This window comes from Lates calcarifer, unplaced genomic scaffold, assembly GCF_001640805.2.
Source record: "Lates calcarifer isolate ASB-BC8 unplaced genomic scaffold, TLL_Latcal_v3 _unitig_858_quiver_1962, whole genome shotgun sequence".
NCBI lineage: Eukaryota > Metazoa > Chordata > Actinopteri > Centropomidae > Lates > Lates calcarifer.
Window position 1 is genome coordinate 11,221 of NW_026118046.1, and position 24,781 is coordinate 36,001.

The 24,781-nt window shown below is 41.8% G+C and overlaps 2 protein-coding genes across 2 annotated transcripts; both read right to left on the reverse strand.

The window, feature by feature from the left end:
* Positions 1–953: 953 nt before the first annotated feature.
* LOC127142179 (uncharacterized) lies at positions 954–14,588 on the reverse strand (the record flags this gene model as incomplete). Its single annotated transcript, XM_051069368.1, has 4 exons — positions 14,093–14,588; positions 11,705–11,797; positions 3,638–3,685; positions 954–1,016 (listed from the first exon to the last, which is right to left on the reverse strand). Coding segments are annotated over exons 1-4 (684 nt in total), but the record flags the coding sequence as incomplete, so codon positions are not given.
* A 6,301-nt stretch (positions 14,589–20,889) lies between these two features.
* On the reverse strand, positions 20,890–23,737 carry LOC108880137 (28S ribosomal protein S16, mitochondrial-like). Its single transcript, XM_018671576.2, has 4 exons — positions 23,569–23,737; positions 23,287–23,317; positions 21,920–22,186; positions 20,890–21,317 (listed from the first exon to the last, which is right to left on the reverse strand). Exons 2-4 carry the CDS (start codon positions 23,297–23,299, stop codon positions 21,181–21,183), a joined length of 417 nt encoding a protein of 138 aa, XP_018527092.1. The 5' UTR covers positions 23,300–23,317; positions 23,569–23,737; the 3' UTR covers positions 20,890–21,180.
* Between the last annotated feature and the right edge of the window lie 1,044 nt (positions 23,738–24,781).

A 24,781-nucleotide genomic window follows, 5' to 3' on the forward strand; every position in this document is an offset into this window, starting at 1 on the left:
TGGTGATGTTGAAGGAGTCGTTGCAACTTTGGTGGGAGTCATACTTTCCAGAGTTGTTCTTGTACTTTCAGTATTGTGAGTGGTTGAAGATTGTTTCATGGTTGTTGCTTCACTTGTGGGAAGACTACTGGACATGACTGACACTGTAGTTTCAGTTGTTAATGTGGATGACACTGGTGATGTTGAAGGAGTTGTTGCACTTTCCAGAGTTGTTGTTGTACTTTCAGTATTGTGGGTTGTTGAGGATTGTCTTATGGTTGTTGCTTCACTTGTGGGAAGAGTAGTGGACACGACTGACCCTGTAGTTTCAGTTGTTGATGTGGAAGACACTGGTGATGTTAATGGAGTTGTTGCACTTTCCAGAGTTGTTGTTGACTTTCAGTATTGTGAGTGGTTGAAGATTGTTTCATGGTTGTTGCTTCACTTGTGGGAAGACTACTGGACATGACTGACACTGTAGTTTCAGTTGTTGATGTGGAAGACACTGGTGATGTTGAAGGAGTTGTTGCACTTTCTAGAGTTGTTCTTGTACTTTCAGTATTGTGAGTGGTTGAAGATTGTCTCATGGTTGTTGCTTCACTTGTGGGAAGACTACTGGACACGACTGACACTGTAGTTTCAGTTGCTGATGTGGAAGACACTGGTGATGAAGAGTTGTTGCACTTTCCAGAGTTGTTGTTGTACTTTCAGTATTGTGGGTTGTTGAGGATTGTCTCATGGTTGTTGCTTCACTTGTGGGAAGAGTAGTGGACACGACTGACCCTGTAGTTTCAGTTGTTGTTGTGGCAGCCACTGGTGATGTTGAAGGAGTCGTTGCAACTTTGGTGGGAGTTGCACTTTCCATAGTTGTTCTTGTACTTTCATCGTTGTGGGTTGTTGAGGATTGTCTCATGGTTGTTGCTTCACTTGTGGGAAGAGTAGTGGACACAACTAACTGTAGTTTCAGTTGTTGATGTGGAAGACACTGGTGATGTTAATGGAGTTGTTGCACTTTCAGAGTTGGTTGTTGAGGTTGTCTCATGGTTGTTGCTTCACTTGTGGGAAGACTACTGGGACGGACTGCACTGTAGTTTCAGTTGTTAATGTGGATGACATGGTGATGTTGAAGGAGTCGTTGCAACTTTGGTGGGAGTTTGCACTTTCCATAGTTGTTCTTGTACTTTCATCGTTGTGGGTGTTGAGAGATTGTCTTATGGTTGTTGCTTCACTTGTGGGAAGAGTAGTGGACACGCCTGACCCTGTAGTTTCAGTTGTTGATGTGGAAGACACTGGTGATGTTAATGGAGTTGTTGCACTTTCTAGAGTTGTTGTACTTTCAGTATTGTGAGTGGTTGAAGATTGTTTCATGGTTGTTGCTTCACTTGTGGGAAGACTACTGGACATGACTGACACTGTAGTTTCAGTTGTTGAATGTGGATGACACTGGTGATGTTGAAGGAGTCGTTGCAACTTTGGTGGGAGTTGCATTTCCATAGTTGTTCTTGTACTTTCAGTCAGTTGTGAGTGGTTGAAGATTGTCTCATGGTTGTTGTTTCACTTGTGGGAAGAGTAGTGGACACGACTGGACCTGTAGTTTCAGTTGTTAATGTGGATGACACTGGTGATGTTGATGGAGTTGTTGCACTTTGGTGGAGTTGCCTTTCTGGTTAGTTTGTACTTTCAGTATTGTGGGTTGTTGAGGATTGTCTTATGGTTGTTGCTTCACTTGTGGGAAGAGTAGTGACACAACTGACACTGTAGTTTCAGTTGTTGATGTGGAACATGTTGATGGAGTTGAGAGTTGTTACTTTCAGTATGTGAGTGGTTGAAGATTGTCATGGTTGTTGCTTCACTTGTGTTGTGACTGACACTGTAGTTTCAGTTGCTGGTGATGTTGACAACTTTGGTGGGAGTTGCACTTTCCATAGTTGTTCTTGTACTTTCATCGTTGTGAGTGGTTGAAGATTGTCTCATGGTTGTTGCTTCACTTGTGGAAGAGTAGTGGACACGACCCTGTAGTTTCAGTTGTTGTTGTGGCAGACACTGGTGATGTTGAAGGAGTCGTTGCACTTTCTAGAGTTGTTCTTGTACTTTCAGTATTGTGAGTGGTTGAAGATTGTCTCATGGTTGTTGCTTCACTTGTGGGAAGAGTAGTGGACACGACTGACCCTGTAGTTTCAGTTGTTGTGGAAGACACTGGTGATGTTGAAGGAGTTTGCACTTTCTAGAGTTGTTGTTGTACTTTCAGTATTGTGAGTGGTTGAAGATTGTCTCATGGTTGTTGCTTCACTTGTGGGAAGAGTAGTGGACACGCCTGACCTGTAGTTTCAGTTGTTGTTGTGGCAGACACTGGTGATGTTGAAGGAGTCGTTGCAGAGTTGTTGTTGTACTTTCAGTATTGTGGTTGTTGAGGATTGTCTCATGGTTGTTGCTTCACTTGGGGGAAGAGTAGTGGACACGACTGACCCTGTAGTTTCAGTTTGTTGTGTGGCAGACACTGGTGATGTTGAAGGAGTCGTTGCAACTTTGGTGGGAGTTGCACTTTCCATAGTTGTTCTTGTACTTTCATCGTTGTGAGTGGTTGAAGATTGTCTCATGGTTGTTGCTTCACTTGTGGGGAGAGATAGTGGACACGACTGACCCTGTAGTTTCAGTTGTTGTTGTGGCAGACACTGGTGATGTTGAAGGAGTCGTTGCACTTTCTAGAGTTGTTCTTGTACTTTCAGTATTGTGAGTGGTTGAAGATTGTCTCATGGTTGTTGCTTCACTTGTGGGAAGTAGTGGACACGACTGACCCTGTAGTTTCAGTTGTTGTTGTGGCAGACACTGGTGATGTTGAAGGAGTCGTTGCACTTTCTAGAGTTGTTCTTGTACTTTCAGTATGTGAGTGGTTGAAGATTGTCTCATGGTTGCTTCACTTGTGGGAAGAGTAGTGGACACGACTGACCCTGTAGTTTCAGTTGTTGTGGATGACACTGGTGATGTTGAAGGAGTTTTGCACTTTCTAGAGTTGTTGTTGTACTTTCAGTATTGTGAGTGGTTGAAGATTGTCTCATGGTTGTTGCTTCACTTGTGGGAAGAGTAGTGGACACTGACCTGTAGTTTCAGTTGTTGTTGTGGAGACACTGGTGATGTTGAAGGAGTCGTTGCAACTTTGTGGGAGTTGCACTTTCCATAGTTGTTCTTGTACTTTCAGTATTGTGAGTGGTTGAAGATTGTCTCATGGTTGTTGCTTCACTTGTGGGAAGAGTAGTGGACACGACTGACCCTGTAGTTTCAGTTGTTAATGTGGATGAGACACTGGTGATGTTGAAGGAGTCATTGCACTTTCTAGAGTTGTTCTTGTACTTTCAGTATTGTGAGTGGTTGAAGATTGTCTCATGGTTGTTGCTTCACTTGTGGGAAGAGTAGTGGACACGACTGACCCTGTAGTTTCAGTTGTTGTGGAAGAACACTGGTGATGTTGAATGGAGTTGGTTGCACTTTCTAGAGTTGTTCTTGTACTTTCAGTATTGTGGAGTGGTTGAGATTGTCTCATGGTTGTTGCTTCACTTGTGGGAAGAGTAGTGGACACGACTGACCCTGTAGTTTCAGTTGTTGTGTGAGACACTGGTGATGTTGAAGGAGTCGTTGCACTTTCCAGAGTTGTTGTTGTACTTTCAGTTGTGGGTGTTGAGGATTGTCTCATGGTTGTTGCTTCACTTGGGGAAGAGTAGTGGACACGACTGACCCTGTAGTTTCAGTTGTTGTTGTGGCAGCACTGGTGATGTTGAAGGAGTCGTTGCAACTTTGGTGGGAGTTGCACTTTCCATAGTTGTTCTTGTACTTTCATCGTTGTGAGTGTTGAGATTGTCTCATGGTTGTTGCTTCACTTGGGAAGAGTAGTGGACACGACTGACCCTGTAGTTTCAGTTGTTGTGGAAGACACTGGTGATGTTGATGGGTTTTGCACTTTCTAGAGTTGTTCTTGTACTTTCAGTATTGTGAGTGGTTGAAGATTGTCTCATGGTTGTTGCTTCACTTGTGGGAAGAGTAGTGGACACGACTGACCCTGTATTTCAGTTGTTGTTGTGGCAGACACTGGTGATGTTGAAGGAGTCGTTGCACTTGGTCTAGAGTTGTTCTTGTACTTTCAGTATTGTGAGTGTTGAAGATTGTCTCATGGTTGTTGCTTCACTTGTGGGAAGAGTAGTGGACACGACTGACACTGTAGTTTCAGTTGTGTTGTGGAAGACACTGGTGATGTTGAAGGAGTCGTTGCACTTTCTAGAGTTGTTCGTTGTACTTTCAGTATTGTGAGTGGTTGAAGATTGTCTCATGGTTGTTGCTTCACTTGTGGGAAGAGTAGTGGACACGCCTGACCCTGTATTTCAGTTGTTGTTGTGGCAGACACTGGTGATGTTGAAGGAGTCGTTGCAACTTTGGTGGAGTTGCACTTTCCATAGTTGTTCTTGTACTTTCATCGTTGGTGGTTGTTGAGGATTGTCTTATGGTTGTTGCTTCACTTGTGGAAAGAGTAGTGGACACGACTGACCCTGTAGTTTCAGTTGTTGATGTGGAAGACACTGGTGATGTTGAATGGAGTTGTTGCACTTTCCAGAGTTTGTTGTACTTTCAGTATTGTGAGTGGTTGAAGATTGTTTCATGGTTGTTGCTTCACTTGTGGGAAGACTACTGACATGACTGACACTGTAGTTTCAGTTGTTAATGTGGATGACACTGGTGATGTTGAAGGAGTCGTTGCAAACTTTGGTGGGAGTTGCACTTTCCATAGTTGTTCTTGTACTTTCATCGTTGTGAGTGGTTGAAGATTGTCTCATGGTTGTTGCTTCACTTGTGGGAAGACTTGTGGACACGACTGACCCTGTAGTTTCAGTTGTTGTTGGCAGACACTGGTGATGTTGAAGGAGTCGTTGCAACTTTGGTGGGAGTTGCACTTTCTGGAGTTAGTTTGTACTTTCAGTATTGTGGGTTGTTGAGGATTGTCTCATGGTTGTTGCTTCACTTGTGGGAAGAGTAGTAGACACAACTAACACTGTAGTTTCAGTTGTTGATGTGGAAGACACTGGTGATGTTGATGGAGTTTGTTGCACTTTCTAGAGTTGTTCTTGTACTTTCAGTATTGTGAGTGGTTGAAGATTGTCTCATGGTTGTTGCTTCACTTGTGGGAAGACTACTGGAGACGACTGACACTGTAGTTTCAGTTGTTGATGTGGAAGACACTGGTGATGTTGAAGGAGTTGTTGCACTTTCTAGAGTTGTTGTTGTACTTTCAGTATTGTGAGTGGTTGAAGATTGTCTCATGGTTGTTGCTTCACTTGTGGGAAGACTACTGGACACGACTGACACTGTAGTTTCAGTTGTGATGTGGCAGCCACTGTGCTCTTGTCAGTATTGTGGTTTGTTGAGGATTGTCTCATGGTTGTTGCTTCACTTGTGGGAAGAGTAGTGGACACGACTGACCCTGTAGTTTCAGTTGTTGTTGTGGCAGCCACTGGTGATGTTGAAGGAGTCGTTGCAACTTTGGTGGGAGTTGCACTTTCCATAGTTGTTCTTGTACTTTCATCGTTGTGAGTGGTTGAAGATTGTCTCATGGTTGTTGCTTCACTTGTGGGAAAAGTAGTGACACGACTGACCCTGTAGTTTCAGTTGTTGTTGTGGCAGACACTGGTGATGTTGAAGGAGTTGTTGCACTTTCCAGAGTTGTTGTTGTACTTTCAGTATTGTGGGTTGTTGAGGATTGTCTCATGGTTGTTGCTTCACTTGTGGGAAGAGTAGTGGACACGACTGACCCTGTAGTTCAGTTGTTGTTGTGGCAGCCACTGGTGATGTTGAAGGAGTCGTTGCAACTTGGTGGGAGTTGCACTTTTCATAGTTGTTCTTGTACTTTCATCGTTGTGAGTGGTTGAAGATTGTCTCATGGTTGTTGCTTCACTTGTGGGAAGAGTAGTGGACACGACTGACCCTGTAGTTTCAGTTGTTGTGGATGACACTGGTGATGTTGAAGGAGTCATTGCACTTTCTAGAGTTGTGTTGTACTTTCAGTATTGTGAGTGGTTGAAGATTGTCTCATGGTTGTTGCTTCACTTGTGGAAGACTACTGGACACGACTGACACTGTAGTTTCAGTTGCTGATGTGGCAGCCACTGGTGGATGTTGCTGTACTTTCAGTATTGTGGGTTGTTGAGGATTGTCTCATGGTTGTTGCTTCACTTGTGGGAAGAGTAGTGGACACGGACTGACCCTGTAGTTTCAGTTGTTGTTGTGGCAGCCACTGGTGATGTTGAAGGAGTCGTTGCAACTTTGGTGGGAGTTGCACTTTCCATAGTTGTTCTTGTACTTTCATCGTTGTGAGTGGTTGAAGATTGTCTCATGGTTGTTGCTTCACTTGTGGGAAAAGTAGTGGACACGACTGACCCTGTAGTTTCAGTTGTTGTTGTGGCAGACACTGGTGATGTTGAAGGAGTTGTTGCACTTTCCAGAGTTGTTGTTGTACTTTCAGTATTGTGGGTTGTTGAGGATTGTCTCATGGTTGTTGCTTCACTTGTGGGAAGAGTAGTGGACACGACTGACCCTGTAGTTTCAGTTGTTGTTGTGGCAGCCACTGGTGATGTTGAAGGAGTCGTTGCAACTTTGGTGGGAGTTGCACTTTTCATAGTTGTTCTTGTACTTTCATCGTTGTGAGTGGTTGAAGATTGTCTCATGGTTGTTGCTTCACTTGTGGAAGAGTAGTGGACACGACTGACCCTGTAGTTTCAGTTGTTGTGGATGACACTGGTGATGTTGAAGGAGTCATTGCACTTTCTAGAGTTGTTGTTGTACTTTCAGTATTGTGAGTGGTTGATGATTGTTTCATGGTTGTTGCTTCACTTGTGGGAAGACTACTGGACATGACTGACACTGTAGTTTCAGTTGTTGATGTGGAAGACACTGGTGATGTTAATGGAGTTGTTGCACTTTCCAGAGTTGTTGTACTTTCAGTATTGTGAGTGGTTGAAGATTGTTTCATGGTTGTTGCTTCACTTGTGGAAGACTACTGGACATGACTGACACTGTAGTTTCAGTTGTTAATGTGGATGACACTGGTGATGTTGAAGGAGTCGTTGCAACTTTGGTGGGAGTTGCACTTTCCATAGTTGTTCTTGTACTTTCATCGTTGTGAGTGGTTGAAGATTGTCTCATGGTTGTTGCTTCACTTGTGGGAAGACTACTGGACACGACTGACCCTGTAGTTTCAGTTGTTGTTGTGGCAGACACTGGTGATGTTGAAGGAGTCGTTGCAACTTTGGTGGGAGTTGCACTTTCTGGAGTTAGTCTTGTACTTTCAGTATTGTGGGTTGTTGAGGATTGTCTTATGGTTGTTGCTTCACTTGTGGGAAGAGTAGTAGACACAACTAACACTGTAGTTTCAGTTGTTGATGTGGAAGACACTGGTGATGTTGATGGAGTTGTTGCACTTTCTAGAGTTGTTCTTGTACTTTCAGTATTGTGAGTGGTTGAAGATTGTCTCATGGTTGTTGCTTCACTATTGGGAAGACTACTGGAGACGACTGACACTGTAGTTTCAGTTGTTGATGTGGAAGACACTGGTGATGTTGAAGGAGTTGTTGCACTTTCTAGAGTTGTTCTTGTACGTTCAGTATTGTGAGTGGTTGAAGATTGTCTCATGGTTGTTGCTTCACTTGTGGGAAGACTACTGGACACGACTGACACTGTAGTTTCAGTTGCTGATGTGGAAGACACTGGTGATGTTGAAGGAGTTGTTGCACTTTCCAGAGTTGTTGTTGTACTTTCAGTATTGTGGGTTGTTGAGGATTGTCTCATGGTTGTTGCTTCACTTGTGGGAAGAGTAGTGGACACGACTGACCCTGTAGTTTCAGTTGTTGTTGTGGCAGCCACTGGTGATGTTGCTGTACTTTCAGTATTGTGGGTTGTTGAGGATTGTCTCATGGTTGTTGCTTCACTTGTGGGAAGAGTAGTGGACACGACTGACCCTGTAGTTTCAGTTGTTGTTGTGGCAGCCACTGGTGATGTTGAAGGAGTCGTTGCAACTTTGGTGGGAGTTGCACTTTCCATAGTTGTTCTTGTACTTTCATCGTTGTGAGTGGTTGAAGATTGTCTCATGGTTGTTGCTTCACTTGTGGGAAGAGTAGTGGACACGACTGACCCTGTAGTTTCAGTTGTTGTTGTGGATGACACTGGTGATGTTGAAGGAGTCATTGGCACTTTCTAGAGTTGTTCTTGTACTTTCAGTATTGTGAGTGGTTGAAGATTGTCTCATGGTTGTTGCTTCACTTGTGGGAAGAGTAGTGGACACGCCTGACCCTGTAGTTTCAGTTGTTGTTGTGGCAGACACTGGTGATGTTAATGGAGTTGTTGCACTTTCCAGAGTTGTTGTACTTTCAGTATTGTGAGTGGTTGAAGATTGTTTCATGGTTGTTGCTTCACTTGTGGGAAGACTACTGGACATGACTGACACTGTAGTTTCAGTTGTTAATGTGGATGACACTGGTGATGTTGAAGGAGTCGTTGCAACTTTGGTGGGAGTTGCACTTTCCATAGTTCTTGTACTTTCATCGTTGTGAGTGGTTGAAGATTGTCTCATGGTTGTTGCTTCACTTGTGGGAAGACTACTGGACACGACTGACCCTGTAGTTTCAGTTGTTGTTGCGGCAGACACTGGTGATGTTGAAGGAGTCGTTGCAACTTTGGTGGGAGTTGCACTTTCTGGAGTTAGTCTTGTACTTTCAGTATTGTGGGTTGTTGAGGATTGTCTTATGGTTGTTGCTTCACTTGTGGGAAGAGTAGTAGACACAACTAACACTGTAGTTTCAGTTGTTGATGTGGAAGACACTGGTGATGTTGATGGAGTTGTTGCACTTTCTAGAGTTGTTGTTGTACTTTCAGTATTGTGAGTGGTTGAAGATTGTCTCATGGTTGTTGCTTCACTTGTGGGAAGACTACTGGAGACGACTGACACTGTAGTTTCAGTTGTTGATGTGGAAGACACTGGTGATGTTGAAGGAGTTGTTGCACTTTCCAGAGTTGTTGTTGTACTTTCAGTATTGTGGGTTGTTGAGGATTGTCTCATGGTTGTTGCTTCACTTGTGGGAAGAGTAGTGGACACGACTGACCCTGTAGTTTCAGTTGTTGTTGTGGCAGCCACTGGTGATGTTGAAGGAGTCGTTGCAACTTTGGTGGGAGTTGCACTTTCCATAGTTGTTCTTGTACTTTCATCATTGTGAGTGGTTGAAGATTGTCTCATGGTTGTTGCTTCACTTGTGGGAAGAGTAGTGGACACGACTGACCCTGTAGTTTCAGTTGTTGTGGAAGACACTGGTGATGTTGATGGAGTTGTTGCACTTTCTAGAGTTGTTCTTGTACTTTCAGTATTGTGAGTGGTTGAAGATTGTCTCATGGTTGTTGCTTCACTTGTGGGAAGAGTAGTGGACATGACTGACACTGTAGTTTCAGTTGTTGTTGTGGCAGACACTGGTGATGTTGAAGGAGTCGTTGCACTTTCCAGAGTTGTTGTTGTACTTTCAGTATTGTGGGTTGTTGAGGATTGTCTCATGGTTGTTGCTTCACTTGTGGGAAGAGTAGTGGACACGACTGACCCTGTAGTTTCAGTTGTTGTTGTGGCAGCCACTGGTGATGTTGAAGGAGTCGTTGCAACTTTGGTGGGAGTTGCACTTTCCATAGTTGTTCTTGTACTTTCATCGTTGTGAGTGGTTGAAGATTGTCTCATGGTTGTTGCTTCACTTGTGGGAAGAGTAGTGGACACGACTGACCATGTAGTTTCAGTTGTTGTGGAAGACACTGGTGATGTTGATGGAGTTGTTGCACTTTCTAGAGTTGTTCTTGTACTTTCAGTATTGTGAGTGGTTGAAGATTGTCTCATGGTTGTTGCTTCACTTGTGGGAAGAGTAGTGGACATGACTGACCCTGTAGTTTCAGTTGTTGTTGTGGCAGACACTGGTGATGTTAACGGAGTCGTTGCACTTTCTAGAGTTGTTGTTGTACTTTCAGTATTGTGAGTGGTTGAAGATTGTCTCATGGTTGTTGCTTCACTTGTGGGAAGAGTAGTGGACACGCCTGACCCTGTAGTTTCAGTTGTTGTTGTGGCAGACACTGGTGATGTTGAAGGAGTCGTTGCAACTTTGGTGGGAGTTGCACTTTCCATAGTTGTTCTTGTACTTTCATCGTTGTGGGTTGTTGAGGATTGTCTTATGGTTGTTGCTTCACTTGTGGGAAGAGTAGTGGACACAACTAACACTGTAGTTTCAGTTGTTGATGTGGAAGACACTGGTGATGTTAATGGAGTTGTTGCACTTTCCAGAGTTGTTGTTGTACTTTCAGTATTGTGGGTTGTTGAGGATTGTCTCATGGTTGTTGCTTCACTTGTGGGAAGACTACTGGAGACGACTGACACTGTAGTTTCAGTTGTTAATGTGGATGACACTGGTGATGTTGAAGGAGTTGTTGCAATTTTGGTGGGAGTTGCACTTTCCGGAGTGGTTCTTGTACTTTCAGCATTGCGGGTTGTTGAGGATTGTCTCATGGTTGTTGCTTCACTTGTGGGAAGACTACTGGACATGACTGACACTGTAGTTTCAGTTGTTGTTGTGGCAGCCACTGGTGATGTTGAAGGAGTCGTTGCAACTTTGGTGGGAGTCATACTTTCCAGAGTTGTTCTTGTACTTTCAGTATTGTGGGTTGTTGAGGATTGTCTTATGGTTGTTGCTTCACTTGTGGGAAGAGTAGTGGACACGACTGGCCCTGTAGTTTCAGTTGTTAATGTGGATGACACTGGTGATGTTGAAGGAGTCGTTGCAACTTTGGTGGGAGTTGCACTTTCCATAGTTGTTCTTGTACTTTCAGTATTGTGGGTTGTTGAGGATTGTCTTATGGTTGTTGCTTCACTTGTGGGAAGAGTAGTGGACACGACTGACCCTGTAGTTTCAGTTGTTGATGTGGAAGACACTGGTGATGTTAATGGAGTTGTTGCACTTTCCAGAGTTGTTGTTGTACTTTCAGTATTGTGAGTGGTTGAAGATTGTTTCATGGTTGTTGCTTCACTTGTGGGAAGAGTAGTGGACACGCCTGACCCTGTAGTTTCAGTTGTTGTTGTGGATGACACTGGTGATGTTGAAGGAGTCATTGCACTTTCTAGAGTTGTTGTTGTACTTTCAGTATTGTGAGTGGTTGAGGATTGTCTCATGGTTGTTGCTTCACTTGTGGGAAGAGTAGTGGACACGACTGACCCTGTAGTTTCAGTTGTTGTTGTGGCAGCCACTGGTGATGTTGCTGTACTTTCAGTATTGTGGGTTGTTGAGGATTGTCTCATGGTTGTTGCTTCACTTGTGGGAAGAGTAGTGGACACGACTGACCCTGTAGTTTCAGTTGTTGTTGTGGCAGCCACTGGTGATGTTGAAGGAGTCGTTGCAACTTTGGTGGGAGTTGCACTTTCCATAGTTGTTCTTGTACTTTCATCGTTGTGAGTGGTTGAAGATTGTCTCATGGTTGTTGCTTCACTTGTGGGAAGAGTAGTGGACACGACTGACCCTGTAGTTTCAGTTGTTGTTGTGGATGACACTGGTGATGTTGAAGGAGTCATTGCACTTTCTAGAGTTGTTCTTGTACTTTCAGTATTGTGAGTGGTTGAAGATTGTCTCATGGTTGTTGCTTCACTTGTGGGAAGAGTAGTGGACATGACTGACCCTGTAGTTTCAGTTGTTGTTGTGGCAGACACTGGTGATGTTAACGGAGTCGTTGCACTTTCTAGAGTTGTTGTTGTACTTTCAGTATTGTGAGTGGTTGAAGATTGTCTCATGGTTGTTGCTTCACTTGTGGGAAGAGTAGTGGACACGCCTGACCCTGTAGTTTCAGTTGTTGTTGTGGCAGACACTGGTGATGTTGAAGGAGTCGTTGCAACTTTGGTGGGAGTTGCACTTTCCATAGTTGTTCTTGTACTTTCATCGTTGTGGGTTGTTGAGGATTGTCTTATGGTTGTTGCTTCACTTGTGGGAAGAGTAGTGGACACAACTAACACTGTAGTTTCAGTTGTTGATGTGGAAGACACTGGTGATGTTAATGGAGTTGTTGCACTTTCCAGAGTTGTTGTTGTACTTTCAGTATTGTGGGTTGTTGAGGATTGTCTCATGGTTGTTGCTTCACTTGTGGGAAGACTACTGGAGACGACTGACACTGTAGTTTCAGTTGTTAATGTGGATGACACTGGTGATGTTGAAGGAGTTGTTGCAATTTTGGTGGGAGTTGCACTTTCCGGAGTGGTTCTTGTACTTTCAGCATTGCGGGTTGTTGAGGATTGTCTCATGGTTGTTGCTTCACTTGTGGGAAGACTACTGGACATGACTGACACTGTAGTTTCAGTTGTTGTTGTGGCAGCCACTGGTGATGTTGAAGGAGTCGTTGCAACTTTGGTGGGAGTCATACTTTCCAGAGTTGTTCTTGTACTTTCAGTATTGTGGGTTGTTGAGGATTGTCTTATGGTTGTTGCTTCACTTGTGGGAAGAGTAGTGGACACGACTGGCCCTGTAGTTTCAGTTGTTAATGTGGATGACACTGGTGATGTTGAAGGAGTCGTTGCAACTTTGGTGGGAGTTGCACTTTCCATAGTTGTTCTTGTACTTTCAGTATTGTGGGTTGTTGAGGATTGTCTTATGGTTGTTGCTTCACTTGTGGGAAGAGTAGTGGACACGACTGACCCTGTAGTTTCAGTTGTTGATGTGGAAGACACTGGTGATGTTAATGGAGTTGTTGCACTTTCCAGAGTTGTTGTTGTACTTTCAGTATTGTGAGTGGTTGAAGATTGTTTCATGGTTGTTGCTTCACTTGTGGGAAGAGTAGTGGACACGCCTGACCCTGTAGTTTCAGTTGTTGTTGTGGATGACACTGGTGATGTTGAAGGAGTCATTGCACTTTCTAGAGTTGTTGTTGTACTTTCAGTATTGTGAGTGGTTGAGGATTGTCTCATGGTTGTTGCTTCACTTGTGGGAAGAGTAGTGGACACGACTGACCCTGTAGTTTCAGTTGTTGTTGTGGCAGCCACTGGTGATGTTGCTGTACTTTCAGTATTGTGGGTTGTTGAGGATTGTCTCATGGTTGTTGCTTCACTTGTGGGAAGAGTAGTGGACACGACTGACCCTGTAGTTTCAGTTGTTGTTGTGGCAGCCACTGGTGATGTTGAAGGAGTCGTTGCAACTTTGGTGGGAGTTGCACTTTCCATAGTTGTTCTTGTACTTTCATCGTTGTGAGTGGTTGAAGATTGTCTCATGGTTGTTGCTTCACTTGTGGGAAGAGTAGTGGACACGACTGACCCTGTAGTTTCAGTTGTTGTTGTGGATGACACTGGTGATGTTGAAGGAGTCATTGCACTTTCTAGAGTTGTTCTTGTACTTTCAGTATTGTGAGTGGTTGAAGATTGTCTCATGGTTGTTGCTTCACTTGTGGGAAGAGTAGTGGACACGCCTGACCCTGTAGTTTCAGTTGTTGTTGTGGCAGACACTGGTGATGTTAATGGAGTTGTTGCACTTTCCAGAGTTGTTGTACTTTCAGTATTGTGAGTGGTTGAAGATTGTTTCATGGTTGTTGCTTCACTTGTGGGAAGACTACTGGACATGACTGACACTGTAGTTTCAGTTGTTAATGTGGATGACACTGGTGATGTTGAAGGAGTCGTTGCAACTTTGGTGGGAGTTGCACTTTCCATAGTTGTTCTTGTACTTTCATCGTTGTGAGTGGTTGAAGATTGTCTCATGGTTGTTGCTTCACTTGTGGGAAGACTACTGGACACGACTGACCCTGTAGTTTCAGTTGTTGTTGCGGCAGACACTGGTGATGTTGAAGGAGTCGTTGCAACTTTGGTGGGAGTTGCACTTTCTGGAGTTAGTCTTGTACTTTCAGTATTGTGGGTTGTTGAGGATTGTCTTATGGTTGTTGCTTCACTTGTGGGAAGAGTAGTAGACACAACTAACACTGTAGTTTCAGTTGTTGATGTGGAAGACACTGGTGATGTTGATGGAGTTGTTGCACTTTCTAGAGTTGTTGTTGTACTTTCAGTATTGTGAGTGGTTGAAGATTGTCTCATGGTTGTTGCTTCACTTGTGGGAAGACTACTGGAGACGACTGACACTGTAGTTTCAGTTGTTGATGTGGAAGACACTGGTGATGTTGAAGGAGTTGTTGCACTTTCCAGAGTTGTTGTTGTACTTTCAGTATTGTGGGTTGTTGAGGATTGTCTCATGGTTGTTGCTTCACTTGTGGGAAGAGTAGTGGACACGACTGACCCTGTAGTTTCAGTTGTTGTTGTGGCAGCCACTGGTGATGTTGAAGGAGTCGTTGCAACTTTGGTGGGAGTTGCACTTTCCATAGTTGTTCTTGTACTTTCATCATTGTGAGTGGTTGAAGATTGTCTCATGGTTGTTGCTTCACTTGTGGGAAGAGTAGTGGACACGACTGACCCTGTAGTTTCAGTTGTTGTGGAAGACACTGGTGATGTTGATGGAGTTGTTGCACTTTCTAGAGTTGTTCTTGTACTTTCAGTATTGTGAGTGGTTGAAGATTGTCTCATGGTTGTTGCTTCACTTGTGGGAAGAGTAGTGGACATGACTGACACTGTAGTTTCAGTTGTTGTTGTGGCAGACACTGGTGATGTTGAAGGAGTCGTTGCACTTTCCAGAGTTGTTGTTGTACTTTCAGTATTGTGGGTTGTTGAGGATTGTCTCATGGTTGTTGCTTCACTTGGGGGAAGAGTAGTGGACACGACTGACCCTGTAGTTTCAGTTGTTGTTGTGGCAGCCACTGGTGATGTTGAAGGAGTCGTTGCAACTTTGGTGGGAGTTGCACTTTCCATAGTTGTTCTTGTACTTTCATCGTTGTGAGTGGTTGAAGATTGTCTCATGGTTGTTGCTTCACTTGTGGGAAGAGTAGTGGACACGACTGACCATGTAGTTTCAGTTGTTGTGGAAGACACTGGTGATGTTGATGGAGTTGTTGCACTTTCTAGAGTTGTTCTTGTACTTTCAGTATTGTGAGTGGTTGAAGATTGTCTCATGGTTGTTGCTTCACTTGTGGGAAGAGTAGTGGACATGACTGACCCTGTAGTTTCAGTTGTTGTTGTGGCAGACACTGGTGATGTTAACGGAGTCGTTGCACTTTCTAGAGTTGTTGTTGTACTTTCAGTATTGTGAGTGGTTGAAGATTGTCTCATGGTTGTTGCTTCACTTGTGGGAAGAGTAGTGGACACGCCTGACCCTGTAGTTTCAGTTGTTGTTGTGGCAGACACTGGTGATGTTGAAGGAGTCGTTGCAACTTTGGTGGGAGTTGCACTTTCCATAGTTGTTCTTGTACTTTCATCGTTGTGGGTTGTTGAGGATTGTCTTATGGTTGTTGCTTCACTTGTGGGAAGAGTAGTGGACACAACTAACACTGTAGTTTCAGTTGTTGATGTGGAAGACACTGGTGATGTTAATGGAGTTGTTGCACTTTCCAGAGTTGTTGTTGTACTTTCAGTATTGTGGGTTGTTGAGGATTGTCTCATGGTTGTTGCTTCACTTGTGGGAAGACTACTGGAGACGACTGACACTGTAGTTTCAGTTGTTAATGTGGATGACACTGGTGATGTTGAAGGAGTTGTTGCAATTTTGGTGGGAGTTGCACTTTCCGGAGTGGTTCTTGTACTTTCAGCATTGCGGGTTGTTGAGGATTGTCTCATGGTTGTTGCTTCACTTGTGGGAAGACTACTGGACATGACTGACACTGTAGTTTCAGTTGTTGTTGTGGCAGCCACTGGTGATGTTGAAGGAGTCGTTGCAACTTTGGTGGGAGTCATACTTTCCAGAGTTGTTCTTGTACTTTCAGTATTGTGGGTTGTTGAGGATTGTCTTATGGTTGTTGCTTCACTTGTGGGAAGAGTAGTGGACACGACTGGCCCTGTAGTTTCAGTTGTTAATGTGGATGACACTGGTGATGTTGAAGGAGTCGTTGCAACTTTGGTGGGAGTTGCACTTTCCATAGTTGTTCTTGTACTTTCAGTATTGTGGGTTGTTGAGGATTGTCTTATGGTTGTTGCTTCACTTGTGGGAAGAGTAGTGGACACAACTAACACTGTAGTTTCAGTTGTTGATGTGGAAGACACTGGTGATGTTAATGGAGTTGTTTCACTTTTGGTTGACATTGATGGTGTTGATGAAGTTGTTTGAACATTGGTAGAGGAAGTACTTGGTTCAGTTGTTGTAGTTCCAGTGTTCTGAATGGTTGAAGTTTGTGTGGCACTGTTGGATGTGGAAGGAGGTGATGAGCTACTGGATTGAGTCGTCATGGTGATTGTCGTAGAATGTTCAGACAAAGTAGACAACACTGTAGTTGCTTGTGTAATTCTAGAGGTGGGAATCGATGTTGCAGTTTTTGTGGCACTGTTGGATGTGAAAGAAGGCGAAGAGCTACTGGATTGAGTCGTCATGGTGATTGTCGTAGGATGTTTAGACAAAGTAGACAACACTGTAGTTGTTTGTGGAATGCTAGAGGTGGGAATTGATGTTGCTTTAATGGTTGTTGGTTCACTTGTGTGAACAATAGTAGATTGGGTTGACTCTGGATGCTCAGTTGTTGTGGATGACATTGGTGGTGTTGATGAAGTTGTTTGAACATTGGTAGAGGAAGTACTTGGTTCAGTTGTTGTAGTTCCAGTATCCTGAATGGTTGAAGTTTGTGTGGCACTGTTGGATGTGGAAGAAGGCGAAGAGCTACTGGATTCCGTCGTCATGGTGATTGTCATAGAATGTGTGATAGAGGTTTGATGATCAGCAACCATGAGTTGTTGTGGTTGTAGTGATTCATTCATATATCTTTCGTGTTTTTCACCCAGCACTGGTTTATCTTCCAAAACCTCTACTTTTGAATTGGTTGTCATGTTTACTTTTGATAGACTTTTCCTTTCATGGTTGTCAGATATCTGCAGTTTCTTCCATGTTTCATCAGGTTGAACTTGTTTTGCATTTTCTTTTCCTGGTAAGACAACATTTGTTGACATTTCTAGTCAATATATCATGTATATTGATATATGATATATCATTTTCTCTAAACTCAATTTCAGTTTAATAATAAATCACACAAAAATCAAACTCAGCCTCTTTCATGTTGAACTGTATTTTAATTTTTTTGCAGTCAGATATCTAACACCCGTGTAATTCTGGTATTGTTACACCATTCGATTTCTGCAGTTATTAACAGTCAGTCTACAGTTTGTATCAACTATTTCCCTGTTAGACAAAGTGTATTGTTTTCATGTAATTTAGGTTGTATCCATAAAACAATTATAGTCCAGCCCTGATATGATTGTAATTTTAAAAAATGAACTAACTGAAAACTGTAATAACTGTAATTGTAATAACTGTAATCGGTATCTGTATATATAACATAATTCTCTAACTGTAAATTTGTACGTTATAAAAGGGATGAGTAATAAAAGGGATGAGTAATAAAAGGGATTACTCGGGTTTTACAGGTTTTTGAATGAAGTTCCCTAAAATGCACAAAATACACCTATCAGCGACAACATTAAAACCACAGGTGAAGCGAGTAACATTAATCGTCTCTTTACAACGCAATGTTCAGCTGGGAAACCTTGGCTTTCATTTGGACGTTACTTTGACATGTACCACCCAACTATACCCCTTATAGCAAATGTGCCCCCAATGGCAGTGGCCTCCCCAAGCAGGATGATGACCCACACCACACCACTGCTCAGAAATAGCTCAAGAAACGTGACAAAGAGCCCAAGCCATTGACCTAGCCTCCAAACCCCCCAAATACCAACCCGATTGAGCATCTGTTCATGCCCTAACGGGTCAGAGGTGTTTTAATGGTTTTAATGTTGTGGCTGATCGGTGCACTACTTCATGTGACTTACAAGTTAAAGTAACTAACAAAAGAATTTGTTGGGATACTTACTGTTCCAAAAAAATAACACAAATATTGAGTTCAAATAACCCAAAAGCGTTGTGTGATGATTAATGTACATGTAAAAAGCGAGAAACTGTTATTTAGTACTTTCTGCAATAATTGCACTCATTCCTTAAAAATTGTCAGGACTAGAACTAATGATGTCAAAATTTAATGGCTATGTATATATGGCATACTGATATCAGTGTTAAGAGGGTTACATACAAACTAAATTGAGGCGATTCTGGCTCTTCTGGTTATGCAATAAAGAATTACAGAAATCACTTACCTCTTTTTTGTGTAAAGAACACACAGAATGCAATGAGTATGATGATCACAAAAGTAAAGAGTAAAAGAATGGTGGAAAACCTCCTCCAGTTACAGGAGCCCAAGTAAATCCACTTTTTCATTGTCCTGTACAGGTAATCAGGTAATCATCCAAAAGATATGAAAAATTAAGTATTTCAACTGCTGCAGAGTCTTTCACTGGATGAACCTATATCTATTACATTTAAGTAAAATAATTTAAATATTCTGTAATTTCCAGTCTTGCATTAAACATCCAATAATCTCCACTCATAGTTGTCTGAGAACTGGCAGTAAAGTTTGATCCCCCTGGCAGTTCTAGGCCATATAAACATTTGTAACATCCGTATCAAATCTACACTATGTGTCATCAATGATCAACTCATAAACTGAGGTTGTTACTGATGTAGTGCCCTCCCTAGGCAAACTTTTTATGTATTGTGACACGGCACTGAAGTTCCCCGAAAGTACACTCACACCCTGCATGTGTTTGTTTGCAAAGGTCCAGATCACTTTACCACTGAAGTGGACAAGGACTAAGGTGTGAGTGGGTGAGGTGGGTGGGTGTGATTCTAGCAAAGAAAAAGAAAAAAGAAAGTAATTACCGAATGTTACATCATTAACCTTTGTTCATTGTCAGTGATATTCAACATAAACTTGTCACGCAAAAGCTCGGTATCAGTCATATCTTCTCATACAGTCAGGGCTGGCTAAGGCTAACAAATTCTAGCACAAAAGTTGCATAGTGTATAATTTGTGACAGCCATTTGTTTTGTGCTTGGTGCTGTTCTTATACTGTAAATGTTTAGTGTCTTACAGCACTGAGGGTAGCCTAGGTTTATACTGACTGTTTATCCATTGGCAGTGTGTTATTTTGTTACAGTACTTGCACAAATTCCACAGCCAACAGTGTATTTACCTTCAAAATACATGTAGAATGACAGTTATTAAAAGGTGATTATTGAAATAACCTTATATAACTATGCATGTTTTGTTCTTCATATCCACTCACTGAATTAGATGTTATAATCAAATAAATAAAACAGTGTTTTATTTGCTTTTCTGTTGACATTTATTTCAATCCAGTATTTACATGCCAAGGGAATGAGCTGGACATGATGGAGAAGTTCATGACTCTTAACTTAAGGAATGTCATAGTATGCTATAAATAGACTGTTAAACATGATCCCAGTCAAGTTAATAAGTGGTCTCAATAGCACCAGAAATAAATGAGCTGTGACGAGGTTAAACACAAATATTACTTTTGATCTGGAGGCCACAAGTGGTTTGGGTAAAGCTCTCCACACCTCTGTTTGCTCATTGGAAAATCATTTCTGAAATCCTACAACGGAACAAAAAACCCAGAATATTTCCTGCTCACTATGTCATGGTATAGTCAATTTTTTTAAACAACCTTATGTCCTATAAATGCATAAATCATGTGTATTGGTGGCTACCATGAGTGGAACTGCTGAGCATAATTTGTCAGTAATGCCCTGCTGCTTCATATTTACAGTATTTTGGGAATTCACAGTACACCCTCATGTTAAAGAATCAAACTTTTGTTCCAGAGTCCTAAAGGAACTTAAGCGCTATCAACAGCCTCTATCAGTAGCAAATCTATTTTAAGTTTTGTGTTTGTTCCTGCTTGATTTTCATATGGACACCTGGGTGTTGTCCAGTGTGTCTTGGACCAAATTAGTCTTTTTTATCACTAGCTGATTGACGCAAACCACCCTTGTGGTTTGAGTATGACCCTGTTCAACAGTGCAACAAGCTAGTGAGGATAAGCAGACAGAAGTTTATAGACTTTATACTGATGGAAAAACCATGGAGTATGAATTATTCAGTTCAATAACATTATTAGTGGTACTTAATTTGATGATTTGTAAATCTTTCTTTTGGTCATCACTGTTAGCTGTTTTGTGAACAGAAAGCTCAAGCAATTTAATGTTAAAATAAATGTCCAGTATGCTGTCTCTTCTTCAAGTTAAACAAAAGATGCTGATGCAGATGCCTGCAACAGTATGACCTACTGAAGTATGGTATGGGTATGATAGTATATCCTAATAGGTGCTTTTTCCCATCATAATTGAGTCAAATCAACTCAGAAACTTATTTTTTATTTTATATTTTATTTTCGTGGTCACTGTTAGAGCCAGAAGGAAAAAAATGTATCTTTGAGAGAGAAAACAGATGATATACTGTATCGTGATTCCAAAAACTGTCCAGCATTACGTGACTTCTTTCAGTGTGGTAAGTGGTAAGTTTCCAGTTTACAATGGTTTCCATAACACACAGTGCAGTATATGGGTGGAGAATGTACTATTGAGCCAAAAAGGAACTAAGAGCTGTAAAGCTTGCCAATAATCATATCAACAAACCTACCCAAGTCTGATTTCTTTCTTTCCTTGTATTTGACAGTAGTGACCTTTACCTTTGATTTATGTGTGCACATTCAAATGTATTCAGGCCAAGAAAGACAACAGACAAAAGAGGGAGGAATGATCACAAAGTCCACAAAAGAAACAAAACTTATTAGTGGAATTATTGGTGTGGATTGTTTCTTAAAGGTCCTGAAAAAGTGAGACAGGTGATAACAAAAAAAAAAAACCCTGCAACTTCACTCCAAACAAATGCAACAGTATTCAAATTTCACTTTAATTAAGTCACATAAAACAGAAAATACAAACAGCTGCCTGTTATGGCAGTCTGCACTCAAAAACACGAAGCCAGTGAATTTTGTGAGGCATCAGTTGTAATATAATCTGTTCAGAGACCACTGAGATGATCAGGGCTACAACGTGCCCTATCTGAAGTTGATACGTGCACCTCACCCAGCAAGTCAGGAAACAAATCGTTCAGTTCTCTTCCCAAATAACCGTGACATCCTTTTATTCTTGAGTCACACACAGTCCCCAGCTTTAATTCTCACACTTCAGCCTGCTTCTGTTCCTCCTCCAGACCTTGCTCTGTTCCTGCTGTTGTTTCTGTTGGCTGTGCCTGGGCCCTACGACGCTCTGCCTCCGTTATCATCATGGGGTGCAGAGGGAAGAATCCTGCCAACCCTGGCGAAAGAGAGGAGGGAGGGAGAAAGACCACAACTTTCAACATGAACTTCTTCAGGTAACTGCAGCAGAGACATTGCCCAGAGTTGCCAAAATATTGTAGGGACTTCAGGAGCTGATGCATCATTGTTTTAAGAACATCTGAATTTCTTGTAGCTGTCCTAAATAATTATATATAATTAATGATAAGCATGTTATTAGCCCTGTGCCCTGAGTTATTGACCCCAGCTTGTCATTTTCTTTTGGAAAACCAACTGTGTTGCATGTTAGATGCTTGTTACAACCATGACTGGCAGATTTAATCTGTATCAGAACAATCTTTTAAACCAGAGGGCATGGATGAGGTGTTTGAGGGCACAGCAAACACATAATGGACAACAGTCATTTATGGTAGCAGACATCAGAGATAAGACAGAATTGTCAATAGAGGAAATACCTTAAGATGAATATTAAAACGTGTAAGCACTCATAAAACTTAGGGATGGACCTCCTTCATTAAACAGTACGTATTAAGATCAGTGCAGTTCTCTGAACAAGTTAACAATAAAATTGTGCAATGTTGATCCACTTTAAAAGAGCAAGCTCATGTAGGGAATACACACCTAGAAGTTTGGCCACTGGCATTGTAGGGTGTGCACCACAGCCGATCCAATACTTGATTCGGTCGAAGTTGACGCTGACAAGTTTCTCATTGTGGATGTTAGGGAGAGGGTCGTAGGTACCCAGCTGCTCAATATATTTACTGTCTCTTGCCCTTTTGTTGAAAGCTGCCACGATGCGATAAAAGGGCCTGTTAGCTTGTTTGTGGCCTGCAAGGGCCATTCGGATGACAACGTAACCCTTGTGGTACTTCTTTAGGAGGTGTGATGCTGCAGAGTAAGCACAGTAAGCATTGTCAAAGAAAAAAAAGTTTAGTTAATTCAGTTAAACACCTCACTGCATCAGTAAAGGCTGTACTGTCAGAGGCCTTGACTACCTCGTTAAAGTAATTTCCTAAGAAACAGATTTCATATCATAAAATCTTGTGTACACCACGGACTGAAATCATAACTAGCAATCTCAGCATCTCTGATTCCATGCTGCTTTAATCATATTTACTTTCTTGCGCAATATGGAGGCAAGAGGAGTGAAGAAAGGTGCAGCAGTGATAAAATGTTCACTACTTGTTTTTGCTTAGTGTTTAGTTGTAATATAATCTTATACTGAGTCTTTTCTCTTTTATAGTGAAGCATTTTATAACAACTGTAAAGGCATTACACACACTCCTTTAATCCAGTTTTAGAGAGGTGTGATTCAACCTAATGGTCATTTTGGAGGCTGTAGCTTGTGCGCTCTGTTGTGAAGCGATTCTAACATTTAGCTTACCCTTACTGATATAAAGAAGAAACATCTCGGTATAAAATCAATACATATTTAAAGAAAACTGAACATGATCACTTTCATCAACTACAGACCCATTTCTCACTTTGTCCTCGTGCCAACTCATATCATGAAGTATTAATAGACATGATAATAAATTACATGGGAGTTATTGAGCTATTCTCTTTTAAGCTGTATATTGTGTTTTCTCCTTTGTTAATGAGTTAAACCAAAGCTTGCATTTCACAATACACAGTGATGATAAGGTGTGTGACCTGTAATATTAAGTGTGGCTGCTCTTCTTAGTATAGTAATAAGAAGAAGGTTGTCGATGCGTTTTTTTCCAAAACCACCTCCTTATTTTTACCGTTATGTACCCCACAGGTATCCAGTAACAAAAGTACATAGAGTCCTTTCCTCTAAATGCCCTGTTGTTACTCCCTTGTTTCCTACAGTCTTGATTTCTCCCACATGGAACCAGCCAGTATTTTGTGAGCTCCTTATTCATAACACTGTAAATCTCTTTTTTAAAACTAAACCCCAGTCTTTACTGATACAAAACAAAATCAGGGAGCCTGTCAGGATGTGCTTTATCACACTGAATACTCACATAAATGGACCATGATGTTCGCTGGATTATCCTGCAACAGATAAAACAAATCACCTTAACACCAGTGTATAATCAGCTGTGTCACTGTCTATTAACAACGACCATGCCTCTGCCGCTGTCACGCCTATAGCACACATGTACAATAAATGACACTAGCGCTGCTACACTACACAATGTCATTAATTGCTCACAGTGCGGCTCTGGAGCTGCTAGCGGCTAACTTTAGCATCTCCTGTTTACAGACTATGTGCTGCACAGAAATGGGTAAATTAAGCGAAATACCTCGGAGGATGTTGAACGATGTAAAGCTAAATCTCCCCAGGCGTCGCCTCTTTTTTTGATTCGCTGGACAGGTTATAAACCAGACGTTAGTACCTGTTTGTTTTCAGCACACGAAGTAATGTGACATTTGTCAGTGCGCGGCCATGTTTTCACAGGAAATGACGCAGCTGCCTCTGCGCCATTGCGTCACAGCGACGCCAGATGGCGCTGATGCACCGCTTTGAAGGCCTGCACTAAACATCCATGCTGGTGTTGTTAGAGACAGTTTGCAGTGTGAACGTTTGTGTTTTTGTCAAAATAACATGTTTAATCTACTTGAAGAAAAAAAATACAGCCTGAAAAATGTTCCTGTAAAATAAGACACAAAACATTTAAGTTGCTATGACAGAGTTTTATCATGTCTGTTTATTGTCACTTCTGGTCAGAGGTGGTAGAAGAATCCAGGTCCTCAGTTTTTTCCATGCCATGCCAAACAAGACAAGACACTGCTATTTGGCAAAACACGCAACTCCCAGTAACATGTATACAAAAGAACAAACAACATTAGAAGTACTTCTGTGTTCCTTCAGATATTTACATGGAGTAGTATCACTGTAAACACCTTGCACGGCTATCAGCAAAATGAACTAGAATCAACAGTAAAAAATAGGCCTACTCATCGTACTGCTACTCACTGCCCATTTTTGTGTGTTATACACTAAAATAATACTAATTACTGATGTTTATTAACATGTAAGCAGCTTTTTAATCTTATAGCTGGACTGATTTAAACTATTTTATATACTGTCAGTAGTTTTTATGATAAACAGAGCTTATATTTGTTTCTCAAATCTTAAACTGGTAACTACGGCTGTCAAATAAATGTAGTGGGGTAAAACGAGCAATATATATAGAAAAAACAGTATTACAGTGGAACAATGGAGCAGAAGCTGACAGTATAATTACTCAAATAATTCATATAAGTATGGTTTTTGAGTACTTTCACTGGTTAGTTGGTACCACAGCTTTTGGTGATGAATCAAAACAATTTTAGAGCTGTATCAGTGTGTAGTAGCCACAGTTCTTCTACTGTTGCTCCAAATGAATGTCTCTGTGGATAAGTTCATTAGCTATGAAAGCAGCTTAATGCATAAACGTGTAAATGTACTCCAGTGTGCCTAAATGCAGTGCTTGGTTAGTTTCTAGTTTTGAGATGAAGATACAATAGAAACAA

What these genes read in the sequence shown, in the direction of transcription:
- LOC108880137 (XM_018671576.2), bottom strand. An exon ending in GCCAGTGGCCAAACTTCTAG is followed by an intron (nt 21,318 to 21,919) that starts GTGTGTATTCCC and finishes CTCTTTCGCCAG; the next exon opens with GGTTGGCAGGATTCTTCCCT.